This window comes from Phyllopteryx taeniolatus, chromosome 8 (genome assembly GCF_024500385.1).
Source record: "Phyllopteryx taeniolatus isolate TA_2022b chromosome 8, UOR_Ptae_1.2, whole genome shotgun sequence".
NCBI lineage: Eukaryota > Metazoa > Chordata > Actinopteri > Syngnathiformes > Syngnathidae > Phyllopteryx > Phyllopteryx taeniolatus.
The window spans coordinates 637,270-658,920 of NC_084509.1; the positions used below are offsets into that span (position 1 = coordinate 637,270).

The window sequence follows — 21,651 nt, forward strand, 5'->3', positions numbered from 1 at the left end:
TTGATCATTTTACACTTGAGACAATGAGAGTCCTGGGATGCACATGTCATGGAAACAATGAGTCCCAGCCCTGGAACAATGAGTCCCTGTAATTTATCATTATGGAATACAGGTACAGTAATCCTCCACCATATCATGGATCTTGTTTTATGGTCCACTATACTGAAGATTTTCATTGCAGTTATTACACTTTTTTATACTGTTTGTACAATAGTTTTGTTATCCATTGCTCTTTCTCTCTCTCAATATTATATACATGTGTTTAGGCCTGCCACAATATAATTTTTTTTAGAACAATATATTTCCCCCAAAACCTTCATGATAAACAATAGTATTGTTGACGTTTCTTTTTTTAATGCCAATGATATAATGATATTAGAAAATAATAAAGAAACGTACACATCTTACAAAGTCTGCCCTGGTAATCGCTCTCATTTATTAAATAAAAGTAGGGCTGGATTTCACAATAAGAGCAAGTAAATTAAATGAGAAAGTTATACGTGTTCAACTAAAGTGCCTAAGAAAATAAAAAAGTAGAATTTCCCCTTTTCTGTTTGGCATCTTGACACAACAGTGACGACTCAAACATCCATCCAGCCATCAATCAATTTTCTGAGCCGCTTAACCTCACAAGGGTCGCGGGAGTGCTGGAGCCTAACCCAGCTATCATCGGACAGGAGGCGGGGTACACCCTGAACTGGTTGCCAGCCAATCACAGGGCACATACAAACAAACAACCATCCGCACTCACATTCACACCTACGAACAATTTAGAGTCTTCAATTAACCTACCATGCATGTTTTTGGGATGTGGGAGGAAACTGGAGTACCTGGAGAAAACCCACGCAGGCACGGGTAGAACATGCAAACTCCACACAGGCGGGGCCGGGATTTGAACCCCGGTCGTCAGAACTGTGAGGCAGACGCTCCAACCAGTCGTCCACCGTTCCGCACGACTCAAACAATTTTATATGTTTTAATTTAACAAATCTTAACAACTGAATCCTTTCAGAGGTTATGTTTGTTCAAAACCTTTGTTTTGGTTCATAATGGCATTTCACATATATGCACTTTTAATAAGTGCTCCCAGTGTAAAAATCCCACTCTGAAGTACAAACAAAAATGTCACTGATCATTCCATTTTGAGTGCAGTTTGTTCCAAATGTTCTCCTGCTTCATCGGTCATTTTCTGATCTTTCTCCGATTTTTTTTCCTCTTTTGGCTACGGTCTGGTTCCGTATGGGACTGTTTCTGGGTCCAGACGCGGATTGCGGTCCGCCAGTTTGTGACCGGTTTATAACGATGTCGCCACAATCAACCGAGCCAGAGCGAGCCGTTTCATTCCTTAGCTCACTAGCTAGTTAGCTCCCGAGCTAGCGAACGTAATAAACAGTTAATGTTCTCGGATGTGTCCCAGTTGTGTGCATCTACAGATCCAAAGCCGTTGCGCCAGCGGCTTGCAGCGTCATGTGCGGCACGCTGGGGGTTATCACAACAATGAACATTTATAGAGTCCGGAAAAAAGTCTCTGCTGTATTTATGGAATCATAACACATTGTCCTTTGCCTCTGATTGGCTAGCACCAAGACAGGACTCGTACTTTTAGTGGATAACGATTTGCTGAAGCACTTCAGCAACACACACACACACACACACAGGTAAGCAATGCTGTGCGTCTGAACGCACATTGATCATGTTTTATGCATCCCTGCTCATTTTTGTGTATCTCAGATGTGGGACACACATCAAATGAGATCCCTGCGGTGCAATTAGAATTTTTTATTTTATTTTATTTTTTTTTAACTTAAAAGTCTACACTGAATTATAAATAATAAAAAAAATGAATGAAAAACATTTTTTGTTTAAATCCCCAAAATATAATTATTGAGTATGTTTATGTCAGACTGAAATTCTTGAAACTGAAATAGATAAATCAATTTCTTACTGTGGCTGCAGACTAAATAATTCCTACTATGCCAAGCCATATTACAGAGTTGTCATTTAGCCAAATGTTGTCAAGTATTTATCAGATTGTGTTTCCTCAAATGACTTACACCATAACTGAAATCTGATTTCTGTTCTGTTACATAAATACATAATACAAAGCTCAATAATAAGAAAACTCATTTGCTTTGCTTAAAGCAATTCATCACAAATGTGGGTATGAACATAAATGACAGCTGCTTTTCACCACCGCTAGATTCATTTGTTACCCAAGTGGCTCTAAACTGGATGTGGATTTCCTTATTATGCAGGGTGGAAAGGAAGGGAGATAGAGGGAGGATGTAATGGTAAGTGTGTGAGCGGGCTGGGAATGAGTGACTGCACATGTATTTAGATGAGTGAAACATAACAAAAAAGGAAGTTGCTTGTTTGTGATTTAATGATGCATTTTATACCTGTCAGTGGATGTATCTGACCCAGGAGGAGTAGAGGTGGAGGCTGAGCGAGGGGGGAGGGGTGGCTTCTCATCCTCGCCATCTACCAACCATGGTGGAGATGTTTAACCATATGTCAACACAGGCCACCACTGGGCTTCTATTGGGAGAAGTACCTGAATAGTCGCGGTCATCGGGGATGGCGGTTTCCTCTCGGTCGACAGCGTAAAGCAGAGTGGTCACTAGACCCTGGCTGGGCTGCAGGTACAACGACACAAGCTCTGGTAATGTTTTTAATCTCTTGGGCTGCACGCCCTGTGACGTCTGGGAGGAAGACAAACAGAAGGATATGCCAAAAGACAGAGGAAAAGAGGAAACATTATTTTTATACTGTAGACATGGAACCAACTTTGCTACAAATAGTCCGGTCATGGTCTGGTGGCCCAAATAATTCAGTAATTCATGCTGCATAAGCAAATATGACCAGTAGTCTAAATATAGATGAAATCAGGAGGAGGTGTTTTGGCATATTGCACACAGATTCCAGTGAGCCGAGCCAAACGAATCTCTAAACTCACAGAAAACAACGTGTGTGTTAGACGTCACGGTTAAAGCAGCGAAGGGTGTCTGCAATGTGGGCGAGCGCCATGGTGGCGTGTGCCTGTGAGGCATGTGTGTGGCATGTGGCGATGGTGTGGACTACACAGCTGTTGAACGAGACACACAATGAGACTGCTGTTGGCACAGTGTGTGAGTGTATGTGTGTGTGTGCGGGTTTGTGTGTGTAGTGTAAGAGCTCATAGCCAACCAAAGCATCTCTGCCTGCCTACCAGCTGCTATTGAAGCAAATACGCTATTTTGCTTCAGTTCACATTCTGATCCCTCAGTGGACTATGAGTGTATGAAAGTGTTTGTGCGTGTGTGTCTTCTACGTACCTGCACAGCCAAAAATCCTTCTTCATCTGGGAGGATTCTGTATGTGTGGACATGCTTCTGAAACCTGCACACAAGAGAGAAAAGCAAGATTGAAATAAAAAAAGTTTTCAATGTTTTCATCTTTTACTAATACAACATGCTGTCAGACATGCACATATGTATACACATTACTTGTACTTGACCTCAGCGAGTGGGGCCTTGTGTGTGTGTTTGTGTGCGCGCGTCCTAGAATGGGGGAGCAGCAATGTTGAAAAGTTGAACCTGTTGCTGTCGATTAAACAGTGAGCGGTCTTCATCCTTATAGTGGAATACAGGGGACCGATAATACACACAGTGATCATTAAAGCATAAACACAGTAGTCAGTAGAAGAAAATGTTAAAAACGTCTGTTTTACAGTAATTTCAACATCAGTGGGGACGGCCTTTGAGATTAAACACATTTAACCAGTTGTTCATCAATGTTGTGACATTGGGATTGCACGGCCATGACTGTACGCCTGCAGCTACTAGCTGAACATCAATGGTTTGCATGTCTGCACTTCATGTCTGCTTAGTGGACCGGACACGATGTGTTCAATTTGTCAACCAAACCTTGTGGGTTACGTACCACCGTGTGTCTCCCATTTGTGCATTTGTTTACGTGCTTGTGTTAAATGCTCTGCATAGTCTGCCATTTAAGTCAAGCTTATGTTTGCACACTTCTGTGCACCTATTTACAGTGTATGAACAGAAGGCTGATTCTATGTCAGAAATTCATTCTGCCATGACTACTTAGCTTTTTTTTTTTTTTTTGACAAGTCAATGTCCTAAAGCAACAAGCACACGAATATTAAGTGTTTCATCGAAGACATGTAGGTACCAATAAACATATTGTATACAGAGGAAATTCACAAAACCCTGCCATCATGCCATATGAGACTTGTAAGACTTTGGTCAGTCAACAAATAAATTCCCTTATGCTTGAACATGGTGTTCATTATGGACAAGCCGCGATGAGCACAGAAGTCCAATAACAGAACACCGCTCGGGTTCTGATAGGGGGGGCCGTTCCTCCCAATCACACCCTTCCAGGTCTCACTGCCCACGTGAGCATTGAAGTCCCCCAGCAGAACGATGGAGTTCCCAGCGGGAGCGCTCTCCAGCACCCCCTCCAACGACTCCAAAAAGGGTGGGTACTCTGAACTGCTGTTTGGTGCATAGGCACAAACAACAGTCAGGACCCGTCCCCACACCCGAAGGCGGAGGGAGGCTACCCTCTCGTCCACCGGGGTGAACCCCAACGTACAGGCGCCGAGCCGGGGAGCAATAAGTATACCCACACCTGCTCGGCGCCTCTGACCGTGGGCAACTCCAGAGTGGAAGAGAGTCCAACCCCTCTCGAGAGGACTGATACCAGAGCCCAAGCTGTGCGTGGAGGCGAGTCCGACTATATCTAGTCGGAACTTCTCGACCTCACACACCAGCTCGGGCTCCTTCCCTGCCAGAGAGGTGACATTCCACGTCCCTAGAGCCAGCTTCTGTAGCCGGGGATTGGATCGGCAAGGTCCCCGCCTTCGGCCACCGCCCAACTCGCACTGCACCTGACCCCTATGGCCCCTACCACAGGTGGTGAGCCCACAGGAAGGGGGACCCACATTACTCTTTCAGGCTGTGCCCGGCCGGGCCCCACGGGTGCAGGCCCGGCCACCAGGCGCTCTTCTTCGAGCCTCACCTCCAGGCCTGGCTCCAGAGGGGGGCCCCGGTGACCCGCGTCCGGGCAAGGGAAACCTGAGTCCATAATTTGTCTTCTTTATAAGGGGTCTTTGAGCTGTGGTTTGTCTGGTCCCTCACCTAGGACCTGTTTGCCATGGGTGACCCTACCAGGGGCGTGAAGCCCCAGACAACTTAGCTCCTAGGATCATTGGGACACACAATCCCCTCCACCACGATAAGATGATGGCTCAAGGAGGACACCCTAGGTCGCAGTTCGATGATCGACTGGTCGTGTCATCGGACTTGTGACCGCATGTCTTGGACACTCGGGTGAAGAAAGGGGCGGTGCTGTCAATTGATCACCACCTGGTGGTGAGTTGGCTCCGATGGTGGGAGAAGATGCCGTTCCGACGTGGCAGGCCCAGACGTATTGTGAGGGTCTGCTGGGAACGTCTGGCGGAATCCCCTGTCAAAAGGAGTTTCAACTCCCACCTCCGACAGAACTTTGCTTATGTTCCGGGGGAGGCGGGGGACATCGAGTCCGAGTGGACCATGTTCCGCGCCTCCATTGCTGAGGCGGCCGACCAGAGCTGTGGCCGTAAGGTGGTTGGTGCCTGTCATGGCGGCAATCCCCGAACCCGTTGGTGGACACCAACAGTGAGGGATGCCGTCAAGCTGAAGAAGGAGTCCTATCGGGCCTTTTTGGCCTGTGGGACTCCTGAGGCAGCTGATGGGTACCGGCTGGCCAAGCGGAATGCAGCTTTGGTGGTCGCTGAAGCAAAAACTCGGGCATGGGAAGAGTTCGATTAGGCCATGGAGAAAGAATTCCGGACGGCTTCAAGGAAATTCTGGTCCACCATCCTGCGTCTCAGGAGGGGGAAGCAGTGCACCATCAACACTGTGTATAGTGGGGATGGGGCGCTGCTGACCTTGACTCGGGACGTTGTGAGTTCGAAGACCTCCTCAATTCCACCGACACGCCTTCCCATAATGGCGCAGAGTCTGGGTTCTCTGAGGCAGTCTCTCCTATCTCTGGGGTTGAGGTCACCGAGGTGGTTAAAAAGCTCCTCGGTGGCAAAGCCCCGGGGGTGGATGAGATTCGCCCGGAGTTCCTCAAGGCTCTGGATTTTGTAGGGCTGTCCTGGTTAACACGCCTCTGCAACATCACGTGGACATCGGGGACAGTGTCTCTGGATTGGCAAACTGGGGTGGTGGTCCCCCTTTTTAAGAAGGTGGACCGGAGGGTGTGTTCCAACACACTCCTCAGCCTCCCTGGTAAGGTCTATTCAGGGGTGCTGGAGAGGAGGGTCCGTCGGGAAGTTGAATCTCAGATTCAGGAGGAGCAGTGTGGTTTTCATCCTGGCCGTGGAACAGTGGACCAGCTCTACACTCTTAGCAGGGTCCTCGAGGGTGTATGGGAGTTCGCCCAACCAGTCTACATGTGTTTTGTGGACTTGGAGAAGGCGTTCGACCGTGTCCCTCTGGGGGTCCTGTGGAGGGTGCTTCGGGAGTATGGTGTACCGAACCCCATCATACGGGCTGTTTGGTTCCTGTACAACCGCTGTCAAGAGTTTGGTCCGCATATGCGGCAGTAAGTCGGACTCGTTTCCAGTGAGGGTTGGACTCCGCCAAGGCTGCCCTTTGTCACCGATTCTGTTCATAACTTTTATGGACAGAATTTCTAGGCGCAGCCGAGGCGTAGAGGGGGTCCGGTTTGGTGGCCTCAGTATTGCATCTCTGCTTTTTGCAGATGATGTGGTTCTTTTGGCTTCATCAAGCCATGACCTCCAACTCTCACTGGAGCAGTTCGCAGCTGAGTGTGAAGCGGCTGGGATGAGAATCACCACCTCCAAATCTGAGACCATGGTCCTCAGTCGGAAAAGGGTGGCGTGCCCTTCTCCAGGTCGGGGATGAGATCCTGCCCCAAGTGGAGGAGTTCAAGTATATTGGGGTCTTGTTCACGAGTGAGGGAAGAATGGAACGGGAGATCGGCAGGCGGATCGGTGCAGCGTCTGCAGTGATGCAGACTTTGTATCGATCCATTGTGGTAAAGAAGGAGCTAAACCGGAAGGCGAAGCTCTCGATTTACTAGTCGATCTACGTTCCTACCCTCACCTATGGTCATGAGCTGTGGGTCGTGACTGAAAGAACAAGATCCCGGATACAAGCGGCCGAAATGAGTTTCCTCCGCAGGGTGTCCGGGCTCTCCCTTAGAGATAGGGTGAGAAGCTCGGTCATCCGGGAGAATCTCAGAGTAGAGCCGCTGCTCCTCCGAGTACGAGAGGAGCCAGATGAGGTGGCTGGGGCATCTGATTCGGATGCCTCCCCGGTGAGGTGTTCCGGGCACGTCCCACCGGGAGGAGACCCTGTGGATGACCCAGGACACGCTGGAGAGACTACATCCTTTGGCTGGCCTGGGAACGCCTCGGGATCCCCTCGGAAGAGCTGGATGTAGTGGCTGGGGAGAGGGAAGTCTGGGTGTCCCTGCTAAAGCTACTGCCCCAGCGACCCGACTTCGGATAAGCGGAAGAAAATGGATGGATGGATGGGACAAATAAATTCAACAATTGGTTTTTTTTAATGCCACCACAAAAGAGTACGATTGATGGTTCGATACAACCAGATACTGTAAAATTACGTTTTGCGACATAGCGAATGCGTAGGGGGAATAGAGGTACATACCCGTCTGTACGAAGATAGTCTGATTTAATAGAAATACCATGCCCTGCAATCTTCAAAGGTTTAAAAGTTGTGGGAAAAAAATATTTTTTTGTTCCGGTATTGCATAATTTCTACTGCATAGACGGTGAGAATATAGGCTATTGCTAGTAATTGTTCATCATTGGTGAAAATCAAGCTTTGGGATGGACAATCCCACCGCATTCCCATAATCATTCAAAATGAATCCAAGCAGATTATGCTGAAGTAAACAGAAATAGTAACAGGTAATCTGACATTTCTCATTCTTGACTGGTCATTCACTTTTGATTACAGTAAGTAGTCCAGTACAATTATGCGGAAAGAAATACTCCAAAACTATGCCCAAATTCAAATACTTGTTAAAGTAAAATTAAAAACAAAGAAAGGGCCAGTGGTAACAGATCCATTGTAGGATTTGTCTTCCTGTTGAAAGCTGACAAGATTCTCTGTCAAAGTTAATACTATTGTTTCAGGGGGTAGGGGAAGGAGTAAAAGACACGGTTTACAGATAAAAGTCCCAAGGCTACGCTCTTCGTATGTGTCTGTGTGCGTGTGTGTGTGTGTAACAACGGAGTATGTTGACAGTAAAAACCCAATCACCTAATCTTGCCAAAAAATACACCCTTACTGGCACAGCTCAATGTTAATTGTTGTGGGTGATAGTATGTACTAGAGATTTATTTTTAGCTCACACCTTTAAACAAGTAATGGTGCGGAAGTTTTTTTCATCTACCCACAGAAACACAGAAGTCTAAGTCTGAAATTCAACGTGTTTAGACGTGCTGCAGATACCAAGGAAGGTCTGTCTGAGAGGAATTTTCATTTAGCTGAAGCTGTCCCAATCTAGAGAGGAAATCACACAGTCACTAAACATATTCCATCCCCAGATGGCATGGGCCTCTTTTAAATGCCACTGCTTAAATAGGCATGTCAACATTCAACAAATGCTGAATTTGATTTGAAGTACAGACACTATACCATATTCATGAGCAACAATTCAGCCATGAGAATGCTTCCGTGTTTGTTAACATTTCGTTCGCAATAGGTCAAAATTTTGAGTTGTGTGCCTTTACTGTAGGCCCGCAACCTATGCCGTACATGCCCGTATGCATAATGATGCGCAAGAAGAAGAGGTACATGTTCTGTCCAAGATGTTTGAGATTAAAATGATAGCCAAGGTGTTTTCTCGTGGGGTCTCCTTATGTTTGCGCATTCCTGGCCCCAACATCGAGAGACTCTCAAAGGTTTTAACAGGTGTTGACATCTCTATCCTATGCTAGCATCTTATTTATGATGAGAAGAAAGAAAGAAACCTCCTTGGATGATGAAGAGATCCATTCTGAAGAAACTCTGACCGAGGAAGCATTTGATGGCAAAGCGTATGAAATTGACAGCCCTCTACTCCAGTAGTAAATTCAAAGGTAAAACGATTTTATAGTGGTACTGTATTACACTATTTATTAAGAAGCATTAATAATGGTACACTAATTGTGACTGTATTGACACGCGCACGAGGGACAGAAAGAGACAGAGAGAGTGAGTGACTGATTGTTTTATTGTCTTAATATAAAGTTATTCAACTTGTTGGAACATCTGAAGCCTGAGTGAGTGACAGGCGGTTGTGACGTCAAAGATGAAAGAGTAAAAAACAAAAGGGACATTTAAACTCGATGTGTATAGGACTAACGCTACTGAAGTGCATCAACAACTGTGTCATCCCTAACCATATACATTACATCATGTTTGCACTTGTATGATAGTTAATTATGTTACTTTCAAAAATAACAAGTACAGATCACTCATTTTCTCATGCTTATCAGGTTCGGGGTCACGGAAAAGCTGAAACCTATCCCAACTGACTTTACTCTATCACAAGACATGTTTTATGATGGAATAGCTTGACCCTGGAACAGAACATTTCATTTCAATTATTTCCTATTAAAAAGATTGTTTGGAAATCTAAACAAATCAGAGCCCTGGAATGGATTGTGTTTTAACTTAGAGGTTTTACTATACACGGGCCAGTATGTTGTTGTATTTTTTTTAACTCAAGAAAACATTTAAGGACCACATTATGCTCTTGGGATAGGTTAGGTGGCAGTGGAGACACTCCATTATACAAAAGCCACACCCACAACTGTAGGAATGAGACCCACTCACCCCCTTGTTGGGAACATGATAACAGATGACTCATAAAGACATTGGTCACCAGTTTCCTGTATCTGTGGGTAATGCAAAGCAATCCCTCAGCGGTCTCACCCTTTGAACTGTAAACTCTTCATGAACTACAGCATAATATCCCTGTCTGTGAAAACAGTTCTTGCCGACAGCCTGCAATGACATTATTAGTTTGCCTTCTAGACTGCACACTTAGTGCACTTTTATCATTCGCATCACAGTCATCAATCAAATGTGTGTACAGAGCTTCTAACCCTATCTACTGATGTTAACAACCCCAAAAACCACTTCACGTCACTTCTGATGAAACCTCTACGCAGATTTCCTTTTTAGGGCTAAATCAAGATAAACATCATTATAATTATGTGGTAAATGTTCCGTAAACAATTGGTGAGCATTGAGGTAAAATATAAAATAAGAACTTAAGATGACAACACAAAAACTATTTCATGAAAGTCAAGTAGTGCCACTCATATTTGGGCTTTCTACTTGGATGATAGTCACTCACACGGCACACATACAGTGGAAGACCACTAACACTTACATTCATACCTGTGGGAAGTTGGTCTTTGTTTTCAATGAACTTAACATGCATGTTTTTGGAATGTGACAGGAAGCCAAAGAACCCCCCAAAAACACACAAGCAGGGCCTGGGCTGAGATTTTAACTCAGAATCAATGTGAGGAAGACGTGCAAGCCACATGAGCCACCTTTTAGCTGTGATCTAGTTCAGGAACTGAGTAATCAAAAGTGGTGACTTCCTGACAGAAAAAGCTAGTCTAAACGCAGACAGTCCCGGTTGCAAGCAGAAGTAACATGCAAAGATCGAAAGACTGACTAGCATGAGAGAGCAGTGTGAATGAAGTCTCTCTAATGTCTCCAACACAAACGCAATTCCCTTAAGTCTACTGGCACACATAGAAACACATGGATGGGTTCAAAGCCCACATGGAGGAAGTAAGTACATGGCTGTGTGTGAGTCAACAGGCCAAGCATGCTTGCATCTACTATACATATAGCATATGGACAATAATATGTTTCAAATTGGTTGTTGGGACAGTTGAGTAAGGCCCTTTTCTGGTCAGGCAAGACTGTGACCCAGGACACTACTTGAATGGGTATGGCGTAACGCAGTATAAATTTAGTCCCTTCACGGTAACGGTATGTCTACTGTACATCACGATATAAACTTATGAAGTGTAAAAAATTCTAATGGAAGTACTTCTGAATGGGGTATATAGTCCTTCAGCAAAGCTAAACTGATAAAAACAACAACAAAAAACAAAAATCGTAAAATAAAATGTAATTTTGAGAACATTTATTGTGCAGATGTGAAAACTCAAAATTAAAACTCAGCACTCGTGGTGCAAACGAACAAACACAAATAATATTGCTGATAATATAAATATTCAATAAATTGAACTATTTAATTTCATAATACTTTATACCCTTATGGACTCCTCCAACTTACTTTCTTACTCGGTGTATCGCATGCTTAGCTGCTTGTCCTCTTTTACTGATAAGAACACTTGTTCGAAGAGTAGCTTATACACCATCATGGAGGTGAGGATGAGTGACTTTTTAAGCAAGCGACTTTACACTTTTGGATGACAGTGTTTTTATCTGTGAGAGCTTTCCAGTTGCAGCTCGTAGCTGGTGCAGTGCAAGTTATTTTTGTGCCATCCATTGCCCAGGTAGTTCCCGAACAGCTAGTAAAGCAGGGTGGATGGATGATCCAACGTGGATGTCTGTTTTTTTTAACCAGCTAGGAGCCGATCAGCATAAAATGCTAATTATCGGCCGATACCGATCAGACTGATCAGATCTGTGTAAAGTCTAGTAGTAACATCATAATCACAGAAAACATTTGCACGAAAGACACTTCTATTCCAAAATATAAAACAAAAAACAGTAAGTACAGTGGTAACTAAGCGTCCATTCATGTGCCATGTGGCAACGCCTATGAATTAGTTCCTTACACGCTGTTTGGGAAACCTTGAATTGTGCGTATTATATTATGTACAGTACACCTCCAAGGCACAGAAGTAGTCCTCTGTCAAGAGTTTATGAGGAGTACACAAATTATTTATGCAGTTTTACTGGACAGCTGCTTACTTGGTGTTACACTACTTTTTACAGTTAAAAATGTTGATATTCAAAATAAGTGAAGTCAACTGAAAGCCTCCCTTCCTACTTATCGTTCCACCACCCTCACGCATCAAAGGGTGAGGAGATTTTGCTTTAGTTACTGATCTATGACCTTTTTTTTTTGCACTCATATGACAGTTAACAAAAATCTAAATGTTTTCTGTACTGTAGACAGAAGTCAATTTTGGTAAAAGAAGATTATCGCTCAACACATCCCAAGGAGTTTAGACACTAAAGGCACTCTAGTACAGCAGACACTGTCCAAATTGAGGTGCATGTATACATACACTATATACTTAGCATAGGGTAAAATTATCATATAAGGGATGTAAGTCAAGTCAATGTAATGTCTATGTATAGAACTTGACTGACTTGGGGGAAGATAATTGGGCTACTTTTGTCTAATGTTGCCCCTTCCTGTCCAGAGACGACAAACGCCAGACTACCTTATATCTTGTAAAATTATCCCTATAAAATTATTCTTTGGTCTGAGTTGTAAGAGTGTATTTGTAATGAGAATATGGTCTGAAAAGGCTCCGGGGTGACGATATTAGATATCAAACATATTGACATGATATTTACGACCAAAAATGTTTGTGTGTGGAGAAAGCCGTCTACTCCCGAGTCATGACTCTGTAGGACGTGAAACGGAACGCAGTCAATCAATAAGTAACCTGACTAACGAACAAGGAAGCGGCCATGAATAAAAACAAACATGTCCTAGCATATTTCGTATTTGGTATAAGCGGGCTCACCATCCGGCAAGAAGAATTTTCCATTTCCGATATTTTTCTTTTTTGACATCACCACCATTCTACAACACTCCTACCTCCGGTCTCTTTGGCAACACTCGAGAAACATCGGCGTATCATACAGTGTGTACAGAAAGGATTCAGACCCCCTTAAATTTTTCACTATTTGTTATAGTGCAGCCATTTGCTAAAATCCTTTAAGTTAATTTTTTTCCCTCAATGTACACACAGCACCCCATATTGACAGAAAAAAAAGTAATTGTTGACATTTTTGCAGATTTATTAAAAAAGAAAAACTGAAATATCACACAGCCATAAGTATTCAGACCCTTTGCTCAGTATTGAGAAGAAGCACCCTTTTGAGCTACTACAGCCATGAGTCTTTTTGGGAATTATGCCACAAGTTCTTCACACCTGGATTTGGGGGATCCTCTGCCATTCCTCCTTGCAGATCCTCTCTAGTTCTGTCAGGATGGATGGTGAACGTTGGTGGGCAGCCATTTTCAGGTCTCTGCAGAGATGCTCAATTAGGTTTAAGTCAGGGTGCTGGCTGGGCCATTCAGAAACAGTCACAGAGTTGTTCTGAACCCACTGCGTTATTTTAGCTCTGTGCTTAGGGTCATTGTCTTGTTGCAAGCTGAACCTTCGACCCAGTCTGAGGTTGTGAGCTCTCTGGAGAAGGTTTTCGTCCAGGATATCCCTGTACTTGGCCGCATTCATCTTTCCTTCAATTGCAACCAGTCGTCCTGTCCATGCAGCTGAAAAACACCCCCACAGCATGCCACCACCATGCGACACTGTTGGGACTGTATTGGACAGGTGAAGAGCAGTGCCTGGTTTTCTCCACAGATACCGCTTAGAATTAAGGCCAAAAAGTTCTATCCTGGTCTCATCAGACCAGAGAATCTTATTTCTCACCATCTTGGAGTCCTTCAGGTGTTTTTTATCAAACTCCATGCGGGCTTTCATGTGTCTTGCCTTCTGTCGGGCCACTCTGCCATAAAGGGCTGCAGTGATGGTTGACTTTCTAGAACATTCTCCCATCTTCTGACTGAATCTCTGGAGCTCAGCCACAGTGATCTTTGGGTTCTTCTTTACCTCTCTCACCAAGGCTCTTCTCCCCTGATTGCTCAGTTTGGCTGGACAGCTAGCTCTAGGAAGGGTTCTGGATGTCCCAAACATCTTCCATTTCAGGATTATGGAGGCTACTGTCCTCTTAGGAACCTTAAGTGCAGCAGAATTTTGTTTGTAACCTTGGCCAGATCTGTGCCTTGCCACAATTCTGTATCCGAGCTCTTCCGGCAGTTCCTTTGACCTCATGATTCTCATTTGCTCTGACATGCACTGTTAGCTGTAAGGTCTTATATAGACAGGGGTGTGGCTTTTCTAATCAAGTCCAATCAGTATAATCAAACAGAGCTGGACTCCAATGAAGGTATCGAACCATCTTAAGGATGATCAGAAGAAATAACCCGAGTTAAATATATGAGTGTCACAGCAAAAGGTCTGAATACTTACGGCTGTGTGATATTTCAGTTTTTCGTTTTTAATAAATCTGCAAAAATGTCAACAATTCCGTTTTTTTCCGCCGATGTGGGGTGCTGTGGTACATTAATGAGGAAAAAAAATACTTTCATTATTTTAGCAAATGGCTGCAATAGAACAGAGTGAAAAATTTAAGTGGGTCTGAATACTTTCCGTACCCACTGTATCTTGTTGCCTTTAAAATCAGGACTTCAAAACCAATACATGCAGTATCAGTAAAATAACATGGTTCACACACCCGAAACATAAAACAAAGTCCCGTGGACCTCAGAAATGGAGGACCAGCTCGTGGAGCTGTGGGAAGCCTGAGAGTCCTTATTTAATATCACAGTGAAGTTTTTCCACTGTCTTTTTCTTTTTAGTTCAGGATTTTTCTGTTAAAAAGAAAAAAAGAGTTTCAAGGCCACCATCATTTCCTCCTCTCGTGTATCCTCTTCAATGTTGCGTTGCTATTTTTCATTTTCTTTGTTTTAGTTTTTGGTCTTGGCAGATTAGATTCGAGATCAATGATGGAACAGAATCTTTATGCGTGTGGTTTTATGTGTTGGGATTATCTGTGCACACCACACACAGTATGATCAAAACTGTTCAATGCCTGATTTATTTTATATCTTCATGTGGGGGCTCTGTAAGAGACAAAACTTGTATAAACATTGAAAAACTTGAAAAATCCCTGTGTGTACCAGCCCTTACGTTGCAGTTTTTCGACATGCTACATTTGATGCGGCCGAGTCAGTGAAAGGGACACATCACTGGTCGTTGTGAAATTTATTTATATAAATGTGACAGTCTTCTGGTGTTTGTCGTCTACCAGTAGCTAACTAATAATGGGAGTGGTGGCAAAATGTTATTTAGATGGAAGGTGTGTTTTACCATTTATCATTCATTTCAGCATTGAGATTAGGGGGGCCTCCGAAGTACATCTTAACGACGAGCCAGCTTTAAATTATAACAGCACAGTTCTTTTTTTAAAACCACTGCTATTCAGTTTAATAGCAATGTTCTGCACCCACACACTGAGCTGAGCGCCCTGTAAAAAAATGACGCTGCAGGCGACCACATCTATCGGTGGGCAGCTCTCAAACTACTGCAGTGCCATATGCTGGAGTTGGAGTGCTGGGCAAACACACGGTCTCTCCCCTGCTGCCTGTGCCCTCGAAGCGTGGGCACTACCACAAACATTACACATTATAATAAAGCAAAATAGCAAAGAAAAACAGGGCAAGTACAATAACGCCACCATCACCAAACTTGTAAGACTCCCCGAAGGCATAACGCCTGAACGTATTCGTTTACGTAGAATTCAAGCGGTGCCAAATCAAACCAAAAAAAAAAAAAAAAAAACAAGCGCAAACACAACAACGAGTACTGCCTGCATAACGAAACGTGTTTTGATCGATTACGGTACTTACAGTACACACAAAGCGTAAGCCCCGTTGACACTCTCGCTGTCCCGTACCAGGAAGCTGCCGTCCCTCCCGGCGCGAGCCAGCAGCTCCTCGGCCGCAGCACGACTGAGGTCCCGGTGATACCACATCGGCGGTACGGGCCCCAGTGGAGAAAGCCCGACGCCACCGCCGCCACCTCCGGCCATGGCCACAGCCCCACGAACCGGCGTCAACTGCTTCCCGACTTGTCCGAAAACCTCCCAGCCTGCCTCCCGACGGGGGGCGGGGGTTAAGCCTAAGAGTTAAGAACCGAGGAAAGTGGCGAAGACTTCGGGGCGAACAAACGACAGCGACACAAGTTACCAAAGCGTTGAGTTAAGTTGGTTGCCGTCTGCCGTCTGGGTTCCTGAAAGTCTCGCCACCCTCCTCTTTTGCTTCCCCACTGCCACAGTAGAAAATGTGGCTATATGTAAATCCACGCTGGAAAGCGGGGAACAGCGGTGATCACAGCCCACGTCCACACGCTGTGTCCTTTATTAACTGTAAACACACCAAAAGATCTGGGCAAGATTTTCAGAGTAAAAGCTTCAATCGACCACTTACCATACTAGCGTTTTATTTATTTTTTCTCCAGGCACGTTTTGCTTTGCATTTCGTCATAAACATCATCGAATTTATAACGCTCTCTGGTGGAGAGATAGGCAAAGAAAAAAAAAAAGGATTAAATACAGGTTTTGTATACACACCTTTATTTAGGTCTTTATATATTAAACAAATTAAAACCCAATTATGGACAGATTAAATGGAGTTCAGCGACTTCAGCCACAAACTGTCATATCTAATCAATTTGATTTTCAAAGCAAATCCCAAAGCAACTTTGTCTCTTTGCGTCTTTGAATTCACAACGGATGGGGATGGCTTTCATCATGTCCTGCACACTTGCACAGCAAAGCCATGGGCTGTTTGTTGGAACATCAGTATGGCCTGCATGCAGCAATGGGAACCGAATTTGTCAACACTCTCCAATCTTGTTATGCAATCCTTGTTCAGACCACAACACACACACAAATAAAATCATTTGACTATGGCAGCATCATGTTTTCTATAATTTGCCTGTCGATGTGAGAAACTGAGAATAACTACAGCAGCTCCACAACAATCTAATTGTAAAAGTAAGATTTGCATACATACAAAGAAGTTATATTTGCATTTTTCTATTTGCTTGGACATTTATTTGCTTCGTGTATTGTAAATCGGCAATGTTTGTGGGAGTGCAGTGAGCATTTTCCATTTACAGTTTAGCTGAGGCAGACGATTGACTGTAGTTTTTCTAAAAATTGATAAAGGCTACCGGATGACAGAGCAGAAAAGTGAAAAAATCTGGTTAAATATTAATGTTTAAACTAAAGCTAGCCATCTAGTTGTTGCCTCAAATATTATTACACTCATAGTTTGAAAAATGTCTGTCTTGTTTTTTATACCACCAAGCAAATGTTATGTATGAATTCATTCCGCATGGGTAGATCGATAGAACACAATGTAACACAAAAGTTAAAACCATAATCATGCATGACGTCATGCAAGAAGTCAGAAAATCTCATGAGACTTCAAGTCCCCAAATAGATATCAGATGTTCTAGTAGGCTTTTTTTGCGTGCATTTTTTCACTTTCTAACAGAAGCCTGAAAGTTGTGTGCCAACACTGATTTCTATTTCAAACTCTTCATAATTCCCTCCAGTGCCTTGTTTAATAAGGCCCCATTTCCAATTATAGAAAAACAGCCTCAACGCATGATGGCGCCACCACCATGCTTTCTATACATGATGAGCATTGTTGTGTTCTCACCAAACATAATAACAATAATGGCCAATAAATTAAACCTTAGTTTAATCGGACCAGGACAAAAATCTCCTTAACACTGGGGAAAATGTTTTATGGTCCGATGATTTATATCACAAAAACCTAGCATTTGAACAGGAGTGTGTAGACTTTTTATATCCAATGTATAAAGATTGTCCTCACAGGCTCATGCATTCATTCTTGCACAGCTTGTCAGGGCCATCTTTAAATTGTCAGGTAGTATAACTTTAACCTGAGTCACACTTACACATTCATTAGATGTATTGTGCAGGACCTTGACTGTATCGCGCTTACAGTTAACAAGTATCTTAAGATAATATTGTCAGGATGTTATCATTTTGGTTTACAGTTGTGTGGATTTTAGATATCTGACTGAGTCAAACGTCACAAAGCAATTCATATCTAAAATCCCAATGCCATTTTTGAGATATTCACCACATACATTGGAGCACATTTATCCAAACACATTGAAATAATTTTCTGACACTATTTTTGTGATCTGACTTATTGACTGTCAGTGTAAACTAAACCTGCATACAAAAAGGATTCTAAAGAGACACGTATACATCCACGCACACGCACACACACACACACGCACACACACACACACACACACACACACACACTAGGGCTTAGGAAACTGGAACCCAATAATTAGTCAGCAGTAGAGACTACTAACCACTGTTGCTAGCCTTGAGTGGTCATGTGCAGGTCTGATCTCTTCGATCCAGAGAAACAATGCTCTCGGTGCAGTTCCCAGTGTGCCTTTGATTGTTGACAAATGTGGTTTTGTTTATTCAAGAACAACCTGCATATTTTATGAGTGACTGGGCAGTCTCCTGTCTACTTTATTTTATATCTACTTGATTTTTTAAAGTGTATTCATCAGCAGACCTTTGGGTGGTGGTACAATTTTTTTGTAGTGATCGCAGTATTCAATGTGTTTCCCCACTGCATACAGGGTAATTATAATAAATTAATTTTCCATTTGCTGTCTTAAAAAACCCAACTACGTAAATAAACCCACAGTTGTGCCGTAGTCTTCTTTGGTTGGTGAAAACATACCATTGTCATCTAGGTTGCATTCTGGCATGTTCCCCAGCACAATATCATGTGTCTGACGTCTTCTTCTTCGCTGTCATGAGTCGCTTTGTCTTCTTCTTGTTCGTCTTCTCACCAGTCTAAAAGACAACTATTGTACTATTCTGAGACATTACTGTAGTACCAATAATCACAATTTAAAACAGTAATACATGATACAAACAGTCAGAAATGTTATTATGGTTTTATCTCTATTCCAGGATGCACCTCACCTTTTACCCTAAGTCAGCAGGGAAGGACTTCTGCAGCTTGTTTTTGACCCTTAAACTGATAAACAGTATGGAAATGAATGGGATTAGTTAAATAAAAACAGGAAGGATGTACTGTACAAGCTGCCAAACTAATGCCTATATCCAAGCAGCTGTTTTTGACAAGAGCTTTTGGCGCAAACATTAAACAAACAGACATACTCTTTAGTTTCAATTCCACAGAATGATAAACATTTACCTATCTAACTAAGTTTGTCCGATTTGTGAGTTTGCAGACAGAAAACTCCTCGACCAGATATAATACCTGAAAAAGAAAATACAACAGACACTAGATTTGGAATCAACTTTATTGATCTGTCCAGAACCAAGAGGTGCGGGCAAGAAAAAAGTACTCTGTTTAGGTCAGTGCAGAAAGAGACGATGTAGCCAGGAAGAGCAGCAACGTGACTGAAAAACTACGGTGTTGCCGAGCATTGTTAATGTAATACTCAGCTACCTTCGTGTTGGGGTTTGGCCCAGTGAACCAGAGCTGCATGCACCGCCCTGATGTTTTGGAGTGTGTAGTATAAAGATAGGATTTAGACCAGATTTCTTCACACATGGATTTGGGCGTTGGGTACACATCAGTCCACTTTCTGCACTTGCTGCCTTCTGGGCAATTGTTAATACCTGTAATACAGAAAGATGATTATTTTGGTTTACTTCGTCATCATTAACACACAGCATGTGCACCCTGTTAAGTAGCACTCAATAATATTTTCAGTGAACATTGTTGATTTTCATGCAGAACAAAAGTAGGTACAAGTATTACAGGCAACGTCATTTTGCACACGTGTCCATGAGCAATAGAGGATGACTCAGTAAAAGAGTCATGTTAGTGATGAGAACACACCTGAACTCCAGTCCCATCCTTTGTGCCAGTTAGTCTTACATGTCATTTCATTTTTGCAGTCCTCCCACCAGTCATGGCAGTCCTCCATACACAGAGGTACATTCAAGATTCGCTCTTTGCGCCAGGACTGATCTACCTGGAGTCACAAAAAAATCAGTATAAGTAATGTATGAATGCATAATTAACGAGATAATGCATTACAACACATAATACAAGATAAAATACCATTTAAGAATAAATATTTTGCCAGGGTTTCTACTTCCTGTCTTCCCTCTTTGGACTGCCAATTAGGGGCACACTGATGTGTGAACAAAAACAAGCTTGGCATTACCCACCGCTTGTATCCAGGGCCCCAGGTGTGGTGAGCATTCATAGAAGCAAGTGTCTTGGACGAAGTGCCTCTTGCACTTGGGACTCATTGCGCCACAGTGGTTCCAGTTGAAGTTGTATAGATAGGAGTTGTCGTCATGAGCTTCAACAGAGGTATTTGCTGTACAACATGCATTTTCACCCCACGGGACACACTAAAAACAAAAGAAAGGACACGATGAACACTTATTGCTGTTTACAGTAATTGTCAATAGCAGTAAAAACAGAAATAAGAATCAGATGTGCACCGATTGTATTTGTGTCCATCACCTGAAGGTAAAGTTTTCCCTCTGGGCCAGGCTTTACTTTGTGGTGTTTGGCATCCATACACATATTAAGTTTGTCCTGAGACAGAGAGCCCCTGGAAATGGGGAGCAGTAACACCAGAAAAACAACCCACATGGCTGTGCAGCAGAAAGACATTGTGATCACCAAAAAGTAACTCATATACTCATATACCCACTCATCAGTTTGCATAAATTGAGCATTTTTGTTTTATTTTACATACTACATCCAACATGAATCCAAAATTCCAAATACAAAAAAAATTCCAATCGCAGGGCACAAACAACCATTTGCACTCACAGTCACACTTACGGGTAATTTAGAGTCTCCAATTAATGCATGTTTTTGGGATGTGGGAGGAAACCGGAGTTCCCAGAGAAAACCCACGCAGGCACGGGGAGAACATGCAAACTCCACACAGGCGGGGCCGGGGATTGAACCCAGGTCCTCAGAACTGTGAGGCTGACGCTCTAACCAGTCGTCCACCGTGCCGCATGGGTACGGTATATATATAAATATATATTCTCCCACGCGGCATATATATAGACTTTTTTTTTTTTTTTTTTTTTTTCTCTGAATGTTTTTTCCAGAGCTGCATATTAGCGTTTTCTGCATTAACTGCACATACACTGAAAACAATCAGTCCTGTAACAGCCAAACCATTCATTCCAAGTGAAACATTAATGAGCCATTAACTTAGCAAAAGAATGATGAGTAAAGATAATTCAGTCAAAGCGAAAATAACGATCCAAATTACATTTTATTTATTTTTTTTAACTGTGCAAATTCTTTCACGTTTTGTCTCATGACGACAACTCCTATCTATACAACTTCAACTGGAACCACTGTGGCGCAATGAGTCCTACGTGCAACAAATGAATATATGGTACTCATTGACAGACAGAACACTAGAGGATGATGATGAATGAAATTGTTTACCTTATTGTGATAGTCCGCAAACTGTTCTGAAGCCCAAGAAACCGTCTGAAAACACACCTGTGTAGAGTATAAACCAGGATGTGTGCAAATGAGTATGACCAAAATTGAGAGATTTCCCTCTAATACGAAAGGTTGTCACACCATACTTGTTTCCAAAGTCCAAAGTCTTCCCATCATGTGTGTGACTGTCGAAAAGAAGAGGTGTGTGATAATGGGATTTATTACGTCTACATGTGAGGTAGTTTAGTCTTATCTCAAGGTTTACTCCACTGTATACAC

The 21,651-nt window shown here is 43.1% G+C and overlaps 2 protein-coding genes across 4 annotated transcripts in view; both read right to left on the reverse strand.

Annotated features, from left to right (window-relative positions):
- Window positions 1–16,348, reverse strand: part of inppl1a (inositol polyphosphate phosphatase-like 1a) — a 35,833-nt gene extending 19,485 nt beyond the window's left edge. Inside the window, exons 1-5 of one of the 3 annotated variants that reach the window (XM_061782850.1) lie at window positions 16,081–16,346; window positions 15,742–15,982; window positions 3,315–3,378; window positions 2,555–2,702; window positions 2,400–2,481 (exon numbers count right to left, since the gene is read on the reverse strand). In XM_061782850.1, the coding sequence (XP_061638834.1) occupies window positions 2,400–2,481; window positions 2,555–2,702; window positions 3,315–3,378; window positions 15,742–15,923 (476 nt within the window). In that variant the 5' untranslated portion in view covers window positions 15,924–15,982; window positions 16,081–16,346. Of the gene's footprint in view, window positions 1–2,399; window positions 2,482–2,554; window positions 2,703–3,314; window positions 3,379–15,741 lie in introns of all 3 variants that reach the window. The other 2 variants (XM_061782849.1, XM_061782851.1) reach the window with 2 other exon arrangements.
- A 2,868-nt stretch (window positions 16,349–19,216) lies between these two features.
- folr (folate receptor) lies at window positions 19,217–21,576 on the reverse strand. The gene is made up of 6 exons (XM_061782855.1): window positions 21,519–21,576; window positions 21,373–21,429; window positions 20,419–20,552; window positions 20,115–20,303; window positions 19,780–19,915; window positions 19,217–19,556 (listed from the first exon to the last, which is right to left on the reverse strand). Exons 3-6 carry the CDS (start codon window positions 20,548–20,550, stop codon window positions 19,285–19,287), a joined length of 729 nt encoding a protein of 242 aa, XP_061638839.1. The 5' UTR covers window positions 20,551–20,552; window positions 21,373–21,429; window positions 21,519–21,576; the 3' UTR covers window positions 19,217–19,284.
- Between the last annotated feature and the right edge of the window lie 75 nt (window positions 21,577–21,651).